Here is a 19287-nt window from a genome sequence, read left to right on the forward strand (position 1 = left end):
ACCATAGAAGATGGCTGCATGGTTATTTCATCTTGAATAAAGAACTGAAATTCCTTAAAATCGACCCTGAAGTTTTTTTCCCCCCTTCATTTCTAATTGTGGATATTTCACAAAAAGATTCATGAATTTGTATTTGCCTCTAAATTATCTTTCAGACAAAAAAAAAATTAAACCCCCCTGCAAGCTATTACCTACAAACATCTCTCTGTCATCCCATGAGTTACAGTCTCTGCTGCTGACAACAAGCAAAAAAAAAAAAAAAAAAAAAAAGGAGTCATTCTACAAACAAGACATCCATTTACACCCATCACTTGTTGGAGCTATTTAAGACGACCACGAGACAGAGCCTCATTTACACCAGGGAAAGCCCACGGTTGTTACGGACAGCATCAGTCCTGCTGTGAATATGCTCTAGCTCTTGGCACAGCATGGGGGTTTCCAACCCCGTCTTGATTCAGCTTTGCTGACACCTTTTCTTCGCCTGCTGCCCAGCAGCACACCTCGCCCCAGGACCTCTGCCTCCTCGCCCCTGTCCCTGCCCCAGGCTGCGACCCACAGCTGCTCCTGCTGACACACCAGCAGAGGACTCGTTCCAACAAGCCGCTAACAGCGGTGCCAAGACTGCGTCCTGGCACTGGAGAGTATTGTTTCTCTAACAGAGATTATCTGAAAGCAGCCAAATCTGGAACGACCTCATGTCAAACTTTCTAATCTCCATGCATACTTGCTATCAAAGCTCCTGTGAAGACTTTTAGAGCGCTACCCAGTATAGCAACTGAACAGCTGCCTGGACCTTATAGCCTTACCCTTATACAATCTGTTTCCTGACACCTATTTGGCAGGGGATGCTTTGCTGCTGTTCTGGGAAGTGTGAAAGATAAAACAGCCCCCAGGTGCGATGCGCTGCCTACCATTGTAAAAGCAGAAGCCATGCATGGAAATGCACCGCACGGGTACTGGCTTTGAAAACCCCTGGCTGGACCAGCGGTGATACGCTGTTGGAGGCTCTCAAACCGCTGCCTCGAGGCTTTCACAGCTCATCTAATACAAGCATCGACCTGCAGTTAAAAATTCAGGCTGCAGTTCCACAGCTAGAACTTGTCAGAGGTTTTGCACCGTGCTCCTCCGTTTTGTTTTCTGACACTGCCTTAAAAACGCATCCACTGGTACTTACCAAACACCACCGCTCCAGCCCCAGGGCTTCAGATTCATGCAAGGTGCTGATGATAAAGTCACAGCATACCAACTCATGGCAACTTGTGTTTTGTACAAAAGTCTGATGTGTATAGGAAAACAGCTTACCAAAACACAGGGAACTTCTGCAGTGCTTTCTAGCACATTGTTAGTGGATTTGTGGGCTCCATGTTCTTTGGTTGCTTCAGTGTTCATGGAAGAGTTATTGCTAATTACCGTGACAACAAATATAATCCTCCGTTGGGATTTGCGATTAAATCACAACCAGCATTCTACAGAATCTGATTAGACACAAACTCTGGAAGGACTCATTCAGCAATTATACACATTCTCTATATTTTTAAGATCAATTTCTAATCCCCTAAAGAAAAATAGTGACTTCTAGTTTCTGTGCAAGACAGCATTTATTTGTGTGGTATATTTTGTGGTTTGTGTGTGTTATGCCACAATAATCTACTTGTTGATACAAGTTATTGTTATGCCACAATCATCTACTTGTTGATATCTACTTGACAACTACAGTCAACCAGAATGCACTCCAGCATGGATTTACCTGTTACCAAATACCAGTCTCTCCAGTGACACATTACCCATGATTACTGGTAATAAAAAGGGACTCCTCTTATACCTTCCAGTTTCCTACAGTGTTCAACATCATCTCCTCCTGCTTTGGAAAAACACCAGCCTAAACCGGAGGAGGTACGCAAGCGCACCGTTCTCAGTCATGCAGACGGACCTGTGAATGGGCATCAAGCCCACCACACGCCTGGCCTCCCACCACACCGCCCAGGTGGGCTGATAGCAGAAGCAAGGGCAAAGGAACTGCAGCTGCCTTTGAGAGACCCCAAAGCTGAACATTTGTCCACCATTACATGAATAAGTTACTGTGATTAGCCTCCTGTCTTAAAACTCTCTCTCCAAATGTAACTGCAATGAGCTGGTGGTGCGAACACTATACTTCTCTATAAACCACCTTACAAGTTTCACAAAAGAAAATAAGCCCAAAGTGTAAAGAAACATTAAGCCAAGAAGGCAAAACCAAAGAAACCAAAACTTTTCGTGATCCGAGTGCAGTAGTGAATATATTGCATTTATGCATCTAGCTTTAGAAACAACTACTACTCTTGCCTCCAGGAACACTGACTAAATCTTCAAAGTTGTCTTAACACACAGAAGATCTGCCATTAATTTTAATGAGTAAAGAAAAAAAAAAAAACTTCAGACAGCTGCCAACAATTCCAAGTAACCCACAGAGTATCTTGCCAACAGAGGGACTGACTGAATGGGCATCTTTAAAGAATTTAATTTAAGTTCATCAAAAGATTTAGCCTACAGCTAGAAAGAAAGACACAAATTCAGAGTTCACACATTTTTACATTTAACCTCAGCTCATCATTCACAGCCTTCTCACATGTTTTCTATCCACAATAAAGTTCAGGGAAATGCAGCCAAGCTGAAAGCATCAGCACGCCTGGCAGAGCTTCAAGAGTCCAAAAACCAAGTATGTGGGGTTTCACCCAACATCCGTAATTCATCATTTTGCTGAGCTCTTTAGAGTTCACTTTTCTCTCTAGTTTTAACTAGACTCCCCAGCAAGCAACAAAACACATGTCAGGTCAAATCACTCATGCAGATGGCTGACAAGCAACCTTGCTAAGAGCCAGCTAGGAAAGCTCACCCTGCCATGGTAAGAAAGGTGGCCGCCTTGGACCCGCGTGCCCAGATGCTGCTGTCTCCCTGCAGCGAACTCTACGCATCTTTATCCTCTGGTTGGCACATGCCACAAGGCTGCCGAGGACAAGAGGCGGCCTCCCAGCTTCTCCCTGCAGACAGACACACAGAGCACTGCTTCAGTGGACGAACCTCTCCGACCAGCCCAGGTCTGTATGGCTGCAGAAGTGCTGTGGCACCTTATCAGCAGCAGGAACAACAGTTTGGCCCAGGCTGCAAAGGGAAAGCTGTAAATCCACTCACACACAGAGAGCAAGCCTAAAAAAGTCGTTGAAAGTTAAATGCATTAAAAAACCAAATAAAATCTCAGTTAAAGTATGACAGTATGAGTATAACAGATCTACCCATGAGCCAACACAAAAAACTATTCTTTACAGGCTTTATTCCTCTCAACCACTGACTTGCAACGTACTGCATCTACAGAGTACTTCACAGCAGCTCTGCTCCACCGCCGTATCTTCTGGGGAAGAAGTATGCACCATTATCTCGCCAGCAAGACAGCAACCAGAACAGCGTTACTTCACTTGTCACGATTACCTTTCACAGTTGGCTACTAAGGAAGTGTCAAGGTTTTGGAAATTCTTTGATGTTGCCTCTGTAAATACGACCACAAGTAAGACCTTGAAGCCCCTCAGCTGCGGAGGAGCCAAACCACTCTCCATGCATTCAGCCAAACAGTTGTCCTGGACTTGCCTGGTGGCAAAGTGAAAGATGACTGTTCTCTGGGAATGGGTAAGTATGTCTGAAATTGTGCTTGAACGACTTGAGTAATTTGACTATAATTACACATATTATTTCTGCACAAAGCACACACTACTTAAAAATGAAGAACTATCAGTCAAGCAACTATTTAGTAGCAATTCAAAGGAACACGGAGAATCAAAGTCAACACACGTCCCATGTAGTACCACTGTCCAAATACTTGCCTTGGCAGTGGTCTGCTTTGCAATACCAAAACCCCTCCATGCACACTCAATTTAACATCATCATGCTAAGTACACTGGGAAAAAAACCTACCTAATAGTTGAGAATAGAGCCTCTGCTCCAGAGTTAATGTTAAAATCCTTTTAACATTCAAAGTATTTGCTACAAGGTATTACTGCATATGAAAACACAGGTAAGCATACAGTCCAGACTTTGGTAAGCTCAGACGTGCTGAGAAGATTGTATAATAAAGGAAAATAGTTTAAGAAGAATGGTCTGAAGACAAGCTTTTTTGAGAGGAAAGTGACATAAGTCTGTATGCTCTCTACTTGTGAAAAACAGTTCTCTGCATTTGCTGTTTACTACACTCCTGATCATCTGTCTCAGCTGTGGATGCCCCATCACTGGAAGTGTTGAAGGCTCTAAGCAACCCCATTTAGTGGAAGATGTCCTTGCCCATAGCAGGGGGCCAGGACTAGGTGATCTTTGAAGGTCCCATCCAACACAAACCCTTCTGTCATTCTAAAAATCCTGACCACCTGACATGGACCACTGCTGTTCCTGAGAAACAGTCAACAAGATTGTCCCTTTCTCCTTTCTATTGCTACATGTACTCAGAGCAATGGCTAGCGGTCTCCTCACATGTATCTTTCCTCAGGCCTAGACTTCTAAGAGAAATTGGAAATGAGGTCCCATGGCTTTTGTTTACTATTACCAAAAGCCACTACAACACTTAATATAAATATTTTCATGCAGTATGCCTCATACTTTATGTACACAGTAGAAAATAAAATCCAGGGAAACTTTCTTCTCAAGACCATCAAAGAAACAAAACCCATTTCACTAGTTCCTCCATACATTTATTGGTCAGCTAATGCATTATTAAAATACCATCTATCATTAAAAGGACAACCTGCAAGAGAACAAAGTTCTAGTAATCTGACTGTTCATTAAAGAACCTCAGCCACAAGTTTTCAGTGCTAAGATGGAAAAAGCAGATTTTTTCTGCAGGTGCACATACTCAAGAATTTTTTTTTAATGCAGTTATTTTCTCACCAGTGCTGTGATAAAACATGGAGCCACAGTAATAACCAGCTCATAAAGTACCTTTAATGAAGGGTTTGCTGGCCCACAAAGGCAAGTCCAAGCCCTGAGGAAGCAAAGTTTGGAGAAAAATAACGCTGGAAGTGCCCCAGAAGCTGGTTACACTATTTCTAGCCAGCAAGCCCCCAAATTGTGCACTGGCAGGAGGCAGAGCACTTCCATGCTCATGAGGTTACTACAGGTATTCTCTGTCCTAGCAATAATTTCACAAATCTGCTATGAACAGCAAAACCAAATGTATTTCCCAAAATGCTTAATTTTGATCAAGCATATTGGAAGTGGCCAATCCAATAAACAGAGAACCGACTCTATTGAGGTGCTGGAGCGTGTCCAGAGAAGGGCAACGAAGCTGGTGAGGGGTCTGGAGAACAAGTCTTCTGAGGAGCGGCTGAGGGAACTGGGGTTGTTTAGTCTGGAGAAGAGGCGGCTGAGAGGAGACCTTATCGCTCTCTACAACTACCTGAAAGGAGGTTGTGGCGATGAGGGTGTTGGTCTCTTCTCCCAAGTAACTAGTGATAGGACAAGAGGAAATGGCCTCAGGTTGCACCAGGGGAGGTTTAGATTGGATATTAGGAAAAATTTCTTCACCGAGAAGGTGGTCAGGCATTGGAACAGACTGCCCAGGGAGGTGGTGGAGTCGCCATCCCTGGAAGTGTTCAAAAAACGTGTGGATGTGGCACTTCAGGACATGGTTTAGGGGACATGGTGGTGCTGGATTAATGGTTGGACTTGATGATCTTAAAGGTCCTTTCCAACCTAGTGATTCTGTGACTCCAGCTCTATACGAAAGCAGCTTGCAGAAACCAAGCCCAAAAACACAAACTGATGTTTTATGTTACATTGACAATAAGCAAAAAACGAAGAATTTCCACACCACATTAAAGGTGACCATAGATAAAGAAAACAAAGACAATGGAGGGCCTCTCATCTCAGTCAACACAGCCGGCCCCAGCTAAGTGCTCCTGCCTGTTCCCTTGCCCACTTGCCAACATAAGGACAGCAGATTTTCTTCTTCTGCATGTGATAGGACGTGACTAGAGGATGTCCTGTGCTGAATATACCACAAATCAGGAAGCTGTGTTATTGAAAACTAAAATCTAAAGGTTATAACCATTTGCATGCTTGCAAGAACAAGATGTGGCATAGTAGAGAACAAGGTGCCTCTTCTTTGACCGCTGTACTACGTAACACCTAAAGTAATACTATTAAAAGAAGACTAGAATATCGTTAATTTTGGATTTCTGTAGCAAAGACAACTTTAAGACACTCACTGATGAATTTTTAGATTTAAAGCAGAAAAGAACAAGTGTTTTGGCACAACTATATTTTCTATTCCCCACAGACCTTATGTTATTATAGGCTATTACAAGACCATTTATTCAACTGTGAAACAAGATGCTGCAAGCTTCTAAGTTGCCTCCTGCATCAGAAAGCAAGAAGGAAAAAAACAAACAAGCAACATCAACAACAAAACTTTTCCTGTAGTCATCCTTCCTACTCACCCTTTCTCATACTGTTAAGTAAAATAACTGTGTGCACAGCAAGGAGAAGAGGAAGTCCTGTGGCAAAGGAAGAATTACGTTGAAGCAAAAGATAACAATCCCGTGACAAGACCATAGCAAATTCACTTGACATCCACAGAAGGAAGGTCACTGTGAATAGAATATTTCTCTACTGGAAATATACAAAGAGAAAATAATTTAAGCTTCTCTTAATAAGATCTAAGATTGGGAAGGAGGAAATCAATGCATACCATGGAGGCCAAGTCACTATTTATGACAAACTGCAGCTTTTTTAGGGAAAACAAAACACCTCCTCCAAACTGGTTCCCATGAATTGCAAAATTATCTTTTGAAAAAGCATCTCGCTATAAACTACAGCGAGTCCTGCAGTGTCACACGCACAACGTATCCAGTGACAAAGCTCACACGTAGGTCAGTGGTGCCGCACTACAACCTACACTTGTCTTGCCATCCGTCCGCAGAAGAACGGGGGAGGGCAGGGAGCTCAAGGAAAATAATCAGTCATTGGGGAGGTTAACACATCACACACACTTTGAGAGCTAAAGGATTTAGACATAATTCAGTTTAGGCTTTCCCCGACACAAGGATTAAAGCCAGGCAGAAAAAGTAGTTCCATGACCGTCAACCAAAGCATCCACAGAAAGAATAAACAAAGAGACTCTTCATGGGCACTATCTTATTTGAGTCAAGATTTAAGGAGTTATATCTGTGTGTATTAGTGTACTCATTTTAGAGCTTTTTATATATATATATATATGTGTATATATATATATATATATATATTTCTCCAGGCTGTCAAGCAGCATGAGTTGATGCATTATCATCATACCTTCAGACTCTACCTCAAAAACACCACTATGATAAATAGACACAGCTACAAAACACATTAAGGAAGCAGTAAATCTATTTGTAAACAAATACGGACCCTGTCCCTTCACTGAGCCAAATAAAGCTGAGAGAGAAAGGATGGATGAGCAGACACGTGACAAACCACCAAATCGTTCACGAGCGCCGTTTCCCCCCACGTGGCAAGCGGGCAAGCGCATCGACTAGGAGAGCTCCCATTCCGACGCACCTGCACGTGCCGCATTTGGCAGGGGGCCAGCGCGAGGAATTTCCACGTAAAAGGAACGCAAAAACGCGTTGTGTTGGGGGAGTTTTGCTGGGGGAGGGGGAGATTAAAAGTGACTGTCTTAAAATGACAAGAGCTCAACTGTAACAATCAATTTTGTAAGATTTCAGGCTACATTAGCTTTATTGTAAGCCTGAGATTCCCAGGAAGAGCTTTAGAGCAAAGCAATTTCTGCACACCAGTATATTGCAGCAGTTTGTACGAAGTGAGAACGTGAGATCATCACAGTATTGATCAGGAGTCTGTATAATGACTTGGCTGAATTTTTTTAAAAGATCTATTATTGACAGTCAGGAAAATACAAATATTGACCACGGGGAGGCCGGCTGTGCCCCTGCAGCCCATGGAGCTCCACGGGGGAGCAGATCTCCACCCGCACCCGGGGAGGGCCCCACGCCGGAGCAGGGGGATGCCCGAAGGAGGCCGTGACCCCGTAGGCAGCCCACGCTGGAGCAGGCTACTGGCAGGGCCTGTGGCCCCGTGGGGAGAGAGAGGAGCCCCGGCTGGAGCAGGGTTGCTGACAGCACTTGTGACCCCGCGGGGCCCAGGCTGGAGCCGTCTGTTCCTGAAGGACGGCACCCGTGGGGGGACCCAGGCTGGAGCAGTCTGAAGAACTGCAGCCCGTGGGAAGGACTCATGTTGGAGAAGCTCATGGAGAACTGTCTCCCGTGGGAGGGACCCCACGCTGGAGCAGGGGAAGAGTGTGAGGAGTCCTCCCCTGAGGAGGAAGGAGCGGCAGAAACAACGTGTGATGAACTGACCACAGCCTCCATTCCCCGTCCCCCTGTGCTGCTTGCGGGGAGGAGGGAGAGAAATCGGGAGTGAAGTTGAGCCCAGGAAGAAGGGAGGGTTGGGGGGAAGGTGTTTTAGGATTTGATTTTATTTCTCATTATCTCTACTCTGATTTGATTGGTAATGAATTAAATTTATTTTCCCACAAGCCAAGTCTGTTTTGGCCACGACAGTAACTGGTGAGCGATCTCTCCCACGAGCCTTTTGCTGTATTTTCTCTCCCCTGCCCAGCTGACGAGGGCAGTGACAGAGCCGCTTTGGTGGGCACCTGGTGTCCAGCCAGGGTCAGCCCACCACAGACATCTGCTGCCTTTCCATCCCATTAGGTTAGCCACATTTCTCGTAAAACGAGAAAAGAACAACACCTTTCCTGTACACCATGATGCTCTCTGAACCTACTGCTTTTTTTATTCAGTTACAGTCCTTTCTTATCTGTATCTGAACATTTCTGTGCACACACGCATCTGTCTCACCAAGCTTCACCACTGTCTTTCGGAGAAGAGATGACCAAAACCTTATCTGTGTATTTTACAGATAGTAGCTGTACTTACTTTATGCAACTGGGACCTAGGTCCACCGTTGTTAGAAAACGCCCTAGACTTTGTTGCTGGTTTTAAATAAAAAACAGTGTTACACGTTGCCACTGCCCTGAAAAACACACACATACAGGCTGTAAACTGCAGCAAGACATTAATACAATAGCTAGGTCCCTGGGAAGAACCATTCAAAAGGAAAAAGACCTCTTGACAGCCCAGCCTTTCATTAGGAAAAAGGAGAAAGCTTGAAAGAGTCATGTATCTTCTAATCAGAAGCAATACCTCTAGGACATTCTGGTAAGAAACCTCTGGCCTCCCCTCTCACAGCATCTGAGAAGGGCTGCTTTGCCTCTCGCACAAGGAAGTGCTGAGCAGCAAATGTTCATGTGAGTTCTCATTTGACTTATAAATAAGGTATAATTAAAAAAGTAATGGATAAAGAGAGGAATGAATCAAAAGTACAGAAGAAAGACCAAAACAAGGTTAAAAAAAGACTGAGAAAGAGATAACACGCAGGAAAAAAACCCACACAAAACAGAATTAAGCCAGGAAAACTTCAACTTGAAAGCAGTACGGTGGCACATTTTTCACACTGCCTCATAGAGTTCATTATCAAACCTGTTTTAAAGGCCTCCAAATTTCAAGTCTCCATGAAGAAAACAACTTTCTAAGAGCTGAAGATGCTTATTCTGTCCCACATCCCAACACTGACAGGAACAAGACACATACACAACAAAAGGGTCATTATGTCCTATTTCACTAAACAAGGCTGGGCAAGTCAGATTGCCATTTCATTCACATATTCTTCCAAATAAAATGGTCATGTTTTTCTCATGCTTGCTTTTGACACCCCTCCTTCTGAGTGGATCTCCCTCCAGCACCCCTTTCTCAACATTTTCACATGCTGAAGCAGCTCCTCCTTACTATTCATTGTTTCTTTGTCCCCACCAATTTTCCTTTTCCAACTCTTCTTCCTTCTATCATTTCTTCCCAGTCCAGACAGGTGTTCGGCCTGCAGAACAACCAACCTGTCCCTGTTAGCACCAAAACAGACCGTAGGAAAACTTAATCAAGTATTACATGTATGTATGCATATATGAATATATATGTATATGTAGTTATGCAAAATGTCATGGTTTGTACACTCATGCGCAGGCTCAGCACAAAGCAACTGCACTGAGACTAGCCAAGGGCCAGCCATTCCACTTGTCTGATGCGAGTGTCTACATTAAGCTGCAAAGTGAAATTTAAGCAACATCCGTCAGCTAGAGAAATGCAATCAGCAGATGAGAGGCACGGAACAGCACAGGAGATTGGAAATGCACTGGCAGAGAAGACAGCTTTTTGGGACAAAAGCTAGAAAGCAGCAGAACAGGCTTTGCCTTACTCTCAAAAATCCTTTAAACTCTTTTGGTACCGCTAACATCTGCCAAGCTGCATAAACTAATGGTCTCACATAGTACCTACTAACTCTACTGGAGTTTTTAAACACAGTACCAACAAGTTGCAGGTTTTTGCATCTGCTGCACAAAAAAAACCCCAAACTTGATGACCACTAATCTGCAAATCCAAAGATAAGCACACATTGTTGGATGGGAGAGGAAGATGAAAACACAAGACCATGAGACCACACTGGTCAGCATGATGGGCTCTCCTCAGCAGATCTAATTAATGCCCACAAAAGTTGGGCAACAAGGCAAGGATAATAAGGAGGGTTTTGATATGGGATAATGAGATAGTTCAGCGTTTTGTATTTTCCACAGTCAGGAGAAGCCAAGCATTAACAGGGAGGCCAACTGTCAGTTTTAAATGAAGCAGAAGGATGATTAAGAGGCAAAAGATCTTCACCTGCTAATGCAGGTTCAAAGAGACCTTTAGAAAGATTTTTTTTTTAATTTATTCAAGCAAGTCTTATTCTCTGTCACACTCACATCTGTAGGCTTTTTTTTTTTTTTAACACCATTGCAAAGACTTCACAGTTGTGGAAAACAGAGTGAAAAAACTGCCCCCAAAAGAGACAACAGATGTTTGGTAAACCCCTTGGTTCTACTAACCCTGCAAGAAAGAAGATAGCTGACTTTTCAAGAGGTAGCAGAACCAGTGTTTTGACCTTTCCAGGTCCTCGCTCAGGGGAGGATGGGAGCACTAGGGAACGCTACTCTGCAATGCAAGATGCGATGCTGCCTCGCTTCCTTCAAAACAAATGCCATCACCCTTCTCCGGTAGCACTTCACCTCAACACTTTTGTCTGGCACCCAAGAAACAAAAAGCGTGTGATGATTCCCCACAGTTTCATTCCCTGGGACGACAGGGAATGCAGTCCCTACGAAGTTACAAGCACCCCAGAGGACCACCACAGCTCTTATAATAAGCCTTACAACACACACAGTGAAGTCCTGTTGAAAACGGATCCAAAGCAAAGGCTGGTTCTCACGCGCAAACACAGGATTTCTTTTTCACAATGGCATCAGCTCAATAGGGACAATCTTTAAAGTATTCACATCTGCCCTGAAAGACAAAACTCAGTATGTGCTAAGCTGTGGGTTTTTTTTTCTCCTTAAAAATGAAGTAAAAAACCCCACATCTTTCACCAAACACTATCTCAGAAACATCTCTCAAACAAAAAAGTAATTTTGTTTATTCTGATTTAATCTCTACCATTATGTGCAGGCTGTCATCTTCATTCTTGATTTCTATCTTCAAGAGGTTTTTAAGACAATAAACCACCCTCAGGCTATGACTTCATAGATGAAGGTCAAAGTGCACAAAAGGCTTTTTATGAGAGTAGTCCAGCTAGTTGGTTGATTCATCTAAGCTGCGTGTAAATGTGGCACCACTTTCTAATAACTAGATATTTGAAATGAAAAACAGAAAACAAATTTACTACTTTTCCCACTAGTCCATGCACAGCTGAAATGAGTTAGGGAGACAGGTGTGTGTTTGTGTTTGTACAAGAGCAGACTGACAACAATGCTGTGTTATGTAAAAAAATAATAAAATCGCCTAATACAGTAGAATAAAGATAAGTTGCCACACCTGAGTTTATTACCATTTGCTAAAATCGGAGGTAGATGATGAACCAGGTTACCTGACCTCTGAACGCTCACAGGCATTTTAAATACAGCTCTTAGCTCCGTATCACAAACATGGCAGTAATTGTACTGCTCTTACAGTTCTGACTCTTGCCACACTAGCACCACCATTTACCAAGCATAAACACTTTCTTCAGTAGGGTCCCCATGCCAGAGGAAGAACAAGGCTCCTGGCGTGCAGTCTTACCGTACAGCTAAGCTTACCAAGCAACAAGCCGCGGGTGCTGCAGGGGATGGTTCTACTTGCCCCTTTCCTCCACACGTTCCTGCTACTTTTCTCACATTAAGCAGAACTTGTTTGATCTCGCAGTGAAACAGCGGAAGCTCTGTTGAGAAAGTGAACCACCCTAGAAAACTGAACGGAGAAGAATTTTCTGCTGGTTTAACTTCTTGAATTCACATAGCCAGTAACAACGCAAGGAAGGCAGAAGAAACATGAGCCTGGAGCAAGGGGAGGGAAGCTGAACCAGCTCGCTAGCCGATCAGCCTTAGCTATCTTGTGAAATCTCACCCTGAGAAAGCAGGGACAACTAAAACGTAACACCCATTGAAAAATGAGTATCCGATCTTAAAGATTAATGAGAAAACCCTCAAGCTAAGTCTCAGAGCAATAGGAAGACTCTGCTCTGTCTATATTCCTGAATTTCAGACTGCTTGTGGGGCTCTTCTGTCAGCATAACTTCAGTCATACAAAAGATGTAGGAGCACTGAACATCAGACAGGACTGGATACAAGTATATGTAAGTTTCCGAAGAACACACACTACTCTGGCCGCAAAACACTGAGGTGTAGGCTAGACATGCTGGCAGCATCCCTCCCTTCACCAGACAGATTTTAGTAGCCAAGCCCCCATCCACTCCTCTTGAAAGCAGCTCCTGTGCTCCGATGCTTGCCTTGCTCAGTTATGTGAAGTGTGACAGCAATTCCTTAAAAGAAGGATAGACTTTTAAGAGACAAGGTCTCTCAAGGTGCACAAAGGGAACAGCATTTTTCCCCTGGCAAAAAAGCATCTGTGAACAGCTACTATTGCCATCTGGACAGAGTTTTCTCACAAATGCCTTTGCCATTCAGAAAGGAAACGGAGCAAGAGACAGAGATGCGATGGCTGAGCCCCCACATTGCTCGCTTCCTGCTCTGCTCTTCAACTTCCCTGCAGTCACATCACAGACACCTCCAAGCAACAAACGCTGGACCACACCAACATCACGATTAAGGATGGCTTCTATCCCAGCACATGTGAAGCTGCTCCCTGTCCCCAGGGAAAGCCGGGACCCTTGGGAAATCCTACTGATCAATACAGGAGGGACACTCTGCTCCTCAGAGAGTGTGTTCAGGCTGGGACACGATTCAGCATGGGTTTGCATGGCAACATGCGTAAAGAGCTGCAGATAAAGGCACGAACCAACTGTAACAAAGTTCAAGTCACGACCCGAGCGATCATCCCCATCCTTGTTCGAAAAGCAGTCTGACTCGTGCCAGACACCTGGAAGACTTGGGTAAAGCAAGGCTTGGCGAGTGCCCTTCTGCAGGGGCAAGCCAGGACCATGGAAAGACCTGGCCCGTGGTGAGAGGGCTGCCACTGCTGAGCCCACCTGCCCACCTCCCGCTTCCCTCGCTCCCCTCTCAAAAACAGATTCTGCTGCTGAGCTGGCGCTGCGCTGCAGCCTAGACGTCGACACGCTTTAACCAGACCTCGCTCCAGAGAAAATAAACCGGCTCCCGGGAACCAGCGAGTACCGCCCGGCATCACCGCTCCCGGGAACACACCTCCCGAGGGGCTGCGCAGGCGGATTTACAGATGCCTGATGGCAGCACCGAAAGTTGTTTCAGCGTTTAAAAATCACAAGGCTAGTACCGGGGCTGCGCAACCGGAGGCGGCGAGTGAGCCAGAGCGTGCGTGCGTGGGAGAAACAAAGCCCCGACGTGCAGCCTGAACCTTCCCCTCTGACCGAGCGACCGCGGCGGCCGGACCCGCTCCCGGGCACGGCGGCGGGTAGGGCACGGCGGCGGGCAGGGCCCGGGCCGGGCCGCAGCGACGCGGCGCCCTCCCCGCCGCCGCGGCACCTGCGCCCGGGTGGTGGAGGCCGCGGCAGGCCCCGCCGGCCCGGCCCGCGCCGGGGTCTCACCTCGTCGCCCCACTTGAGGACGTCCTTGTGGCGGTCGCGCAGGGCGCGGTAGATGTGCAGGAACTGAAGGATGCCGTGCTTCCGCACGTGCTCCGCGTGCCGCCGCGTCTCCTCCCAGCTCAGCGGCGAGCCCTGCGACAGCAACCCCATGCCGGCCCGCGGCGGAGCGGAGCGGCGGCGCCGGGAAGGGGAGGGAGGAGAGCGGAGCCTGCGCGGCGCGGAGTGCGCTCTGCGCCGTGGCGGCAGCGGCGGCGGGAGCCCAGCCTGGGCGCCGCACGTGACGGCAGCGACGCGTCAGGCCGTGACTCAGCACTTTCCGCCGGCAGGCCCCGCCCCCCGACCCGGGGCTCGCTGCGGGGCGGGCTGAAGCGCTGCCTGTCGGCGGGCCGGCCTCGGGGGGCGGCGATGGGGGCGGCGAGGGGGCTGGCCGGGGTCTCTGGCGGCCTTTGCCGATGGCGCCGGCTTCCCCTCAGCGTCCGCGGGAAGGACGCAGCTCTGGAAGAGCAAACGCCGGGGAAACCGCCGGCTCCGCCGGCGCGCGCGTGTGAGCGCCGCTGCCCCGTTCCTGCCCCGCAGCGCGCTCCGATAGCCGGCGGGGAGGCGGCGTCCCTGCCCTGCGCAAGGCCTGCGGAGATGGCGGCGGGCAAACGGCCTGCTCGGCCCCGAGTCCGGCCTTGGGTGCGGGAGCAGAGGGGGCGCCCGGGGCAGGAGGGGGCGGCCGCTGGCGTCGCGCTTGCGGATCTGGTCGGGCTGGCGTTCTGGGGGAGAGGCATCCTCGTGTGACAAAGGGGTGACTAAAAGTGCCTAAATGAAGGTCTTAACGGAAAGGTCCTAAAACGCAGAGGTTGGCCTGAAAGCTGATGTGTATTGATTTCAGATCAAGGCATACATCTCCAAAAAATACATACATATATATATAAAAAATAAGGCGCCTATAGGTGCTTTGGGTGGGTGGAGTGAGGCTCCAGAGAGACACCTGGTCTCCCCGAGACGTGTCTGCTCAGGCTGTGGAGCCCACATCCTGCTGTGCCAAGGAAAGGCCCAACTGATGAAGGTGTTAAAAATAAGTTGGTTACCTGGGAATTGTCCTGGAGGGAATTGTGACAGCATTCGTCTCCGGAAAGAGGAAGCAGGGGCATGTCATGGTGTGTGTTTTATATTTGATACAAAATAGAAGAAAGGACTATCGGTGCTATTTCAAGTGTTTTCTAAATGAAGGGACAAGGAACTGAACATTGCATGAAGAGACAGGTTCTCACTTCTGAGAAGACTGTCCTTTAAGGATACCATTAAAAATTGAGGGATATAAGCAAGTTTGCAAGCCGAGAAGGCCTCGGAAGCTGAAACTCATTATGCCTGAACCCTTGTTTTTATCTCATTCACAGAGCTCTTTCTTCTTGGCCTTGGGGACAAGCATGGCTGGTGTGGAGTGGGATTGCATAGCTAAGGCTTTGAGGATTAGTAGAATATTTCAATTGTGGTATTGTAGCCCACTAATGGATGCATTGTATTATTAGATATTTCATTAACTGAATGACTATACTGACAAGAACTGTCTAATTGTCCTTATTCCAGGATATGAGGTTCCTCAAGGATAGGACAGCTTCCAACACATTAGAATAATAAATTTAAAATGCATTAGTGGAAAATATCAAATATTAAAGTAAAACCACTCAAAAGTAAAATGCTTTATATTTTGGTTACTTTTTTAATGACCTAAGTTTGTATACAAGGAGCAGCATTGACAGAACAAGAACAAGCACTGACCATTATAATTGAAATACAAACATTTCATTTTGAATGCGCTGTTTTTAGGGACTTATGACTTTCTTAAAACTCATGATTCTGGCTAAAATGTTAATGGCTGATCTCTAACTGAAAGCAATGCTGCTGTTGGTACTGTTGTAGATCTGGAGAAGGCCTGTTGGGTTAGTTTGAGGGAGAAGAAAACAATCTTTTCTTTTAGCTAAAAAAATTCCACAGTCTTTTTCATTTTTGAAAAATCAGGAGGTCAAAAAATCTCACACTTGGCAACAGGAGTCTGATGAGGCATATCCCTCAAGTGAAAGCCAAGTTGTACTTTATTTCAGATCTGAGAGGACAAAGACACTTCATGCAGTGCCCTGCATATTTGGGAACAGTTGCACCAAAAGATCGAGATTCAACGTTGGTGCCACCACACTGCCACCCATCCTCAGGTTTTCCACAGCTTTAACTTCAAGCTGGAGCACCCGAGGAGCCCCAGCAGTGACAAACGTGGCCGAGTAGCACCTAATGGCTTTTCTACCAGCTGTCTTGGCCCCATTCCTTCTCTTGGGGCAGCTGAGCCTGGTTTTGGAGCAAATGTTACTCTATCAGAGCAAACTTAACATTGTCGTCTTACAAGTCTGTGCAAACCTGTCCAGGTTATTTCGGATTCTTGCTCCCAGTTCACTTGGCTGATAGCGAGATCACTGCGTTGCTGAGAGATGTTTTTGAAAGAATTGGGTATTTGGTATGATCCCAGCTGCTTTGAGTGTGCTGCTGTGAATAATTGACTGTAAACATTTCCAGCAACGTACACAAAATTTCCAAACTAAGATCGCCTTTATTATAACACAGGCTGCTATTACGCAGCCCATACTCTTCAGCTGACCGCTAATGATACTCTTTGACCTGAAACTCAAGAGCACATTTTCAGCGTCTGTCTTTTTCCACGTCTAAACTGAGCTCCTTTTTATGTTGTTTCAGTGCCGTTATCTGCTCTATTTCTAGTCCTGTGTGCTTAGTCATATCAACGATAGAGCTAGTACATTGTTTATAAGAGATCCAAGATATTTTCCTTCTGCACCAGTAAAAATGATAAAAATGTACACTCTGTTTTCTCTCTTTGTAATCTTTAGCATAACAGGGTGACAAGTCAGCTCTGTTTATGAGGTGTTTACCATCTTCAGCTGAAGCCTTTCCCTTCAGTCCTAATATATGTGTTCTGGCAGCGTGGGGGTATCTGTAGCCTTTTTCCTTTGCAGGGACTGTGGCATGGAGGAGGAATATAAGCCATTCTGAGGCTGACAGCATCACATACAGAAGCATTCATTTGCGCATCACATAAAATATGACTTCAAGGCAAACTGCTGTTGTATAATATCTGCCTACATGCATAATGTTGTATAATTATTTCCAGTACACTTAATATCATGTGTAATTACTTCCAGTACACTTAATATGGAAAAAAAGCTGCTCCAGACATACAGGCAGTACTTTGGATGTTGTTATTAGTTTATCTCCGTACCAATATCTCCAGCCCCAAGACTTGACTTGTTTCTCTGGACAGTCCAAAGGAAAACCTTCTGGATTCAACTTAGAAAAAAAAAGTTTGCTAGAAAATCATTTTGTATAGAAGAAATATATCCTCCTGAAAAACTTCCCTTTGCCTAAACTTAGCAACATGGAACTTTTTGTAAGAGTAGACTCAGCTCAAATTCCCCTTAAACTCTCCCTTTGCTCCAACAAGATCCGTTTCAGAACTAGGCCACTTTGTTATTTCCTTATCTCTTGAGTAGCTGCTTTTCAGTCCCAGGTGGGGACTATTCCCCATCCTTGAAGCCGTATCCACTGATCACAGAGCAAATTAGCATTTATTTGGAAAATGTGACCAGTGACTTTCATACATTTTCAATCTGGTTTTGTTTGTTTGTTTGTTTGTTTAACTTTGTGTTCAGTCGAAGCAGTTAGAATAATTGCTTTAATTAAATTGTATGTCCAGTTACCCAAATACCAGCTTTTCTGTTTTGTTCTCCTCCCTGCTCTGTTTTAGAACAGAAACTTAGTGGAGAGACTTTGCGTTGTATGAAAAAGAACACAATTTGTCTGCATCAAGCTACAAAAAAGAAACATTTATTTTTTCCAGAGATGGACAAATCGTTTCCAGGTGAGATTCAGCTGTTGTTGATGCAACATGTCAAAACCTAGAAATGTTTGTGCCAGGAAACAAAAATATTTTAAGAAACAAGGATGTACTGAAGTTACAAAATCACGGGAGATCCTTGCCTTGAAAACCATTAGAAAACCATCAGTTGTTAGAATTTAGATTAAGATCAGTAGGGATCTGGAAATGCTTTACAGTTGGAATAGCTGAGGGAGAAGGCCCATGTACTTTTAAGTTGGAGGCAGTAAGTTGTTGGGAGGAGAATATATGATATGGCACTTGCCACCATCAGGAGCTGCCCTTAAGGTTCCTACGTTCCTGTCTTCCTAGAAATTCCACAGAGAACAATCCACTTCATCTTTTGTGTATCTGCAAAGCCGTTCAGAGCCACTAAATCCAAACAAAGTAGCTTGGCACTTTGAGAATATACCCGCTGGGAGAGATGAAAGGTGTGTTTCATGGGTGAAACTGCTCCTACAGAATCCTTTCTTTTACTGGCTGTAATTAGAAGTAATAAGTAAAAAGTAGATGTCTTGTGATGAAGCTGTTATTAAAGGGAAGAAAGAAAGGTTTGTTTTTCTTCATGAATCATCTGCAAAAATTTTTAAAGCAGCATTGTTCAAGGTGATTGTTGGGTTGACATTACTGAATATTGTGTTATTCTCTGAATAAAATGAAAAGACTTCTGATGGAAAAGTCTACTTTCAAAGTTTCGGAATGGTATGTTTGGTAGAAAAAAAGATCATTGTCTTTTTTTTTTATCAAATGTTTATGCTTCCAGGTCTATAATTTATGTTGTGTGCCTGTGTCCAGTATAATTGACTCAGGTGAGCAGCAGATGGGATAACTGCCTCCTTTTGAGTGAGGAGGCCTCCAGGCATTTTCTGAGGCACTGGAGAGACCTGTGTACAGTCAATTATTTCTCGATGCAGAAAGTCTTGTCAACTAGTAACTTGGATTAGATAGTCCATTTGCAGGGAGAGGGGAGTCATGACACTGAAAAGTTTCAAATGAAGAATATTCTGAAGAATCTTCAAGTTAAAGTCTTCCTGCTCTGCAGTGAGGAAGATGACTAACAGACTTGTTCCAGTCAAAGATACAACGCTGATTCCTCTCCAACCTGACGTCTCAATTAGTGTATGAAAGACACGGTTGTGACTTCTCAGTATTGCTTTAAAACGTCTTTTTCTTGCTCTCACCTGATGTGTGGAAACAACTGTAGTAGG

General features: G+C 45.2%; 1 protein-coding gene across 1 annotated transcript in view; it reads right to left on the reverse strand.

Annotated features, from left to right (window-relative positions):
- The window catches only part of GCLC (glutamate-cysteine ligase catalytic subunit), a gene marked incomplete at both ends in the record, with an annotated part of 33742 nt that extends 19438 nt beyond the window's left edge, over window positions 1-14304 (reverse strand). The window contains one exon of the mRNA XM_081997451.1: window positions 14155-14304. Coding sequence (XP_081853577.1) covers window positions 14155-14304 — 150 coding nt within the window. The remainder of the gene's footprint in view (window positions 1-14154) is intronic.
- Between the last annotated feature and the right edge of the window lie 4983 nt (window positions 14305-19287).

This window comes from Phaethon aethereus, assembly GCF_964289735.1.
Source record: "Phaethon aethereus genome assembly, chromosome: 3".
NCBI classification, from domain to species: domain Eukaryota; kingdom Metazoa; phylum Chordata; class Aves; order Phaethontiformes; family Phaethontidae; genus Phaethon; species Phaethon aethereus.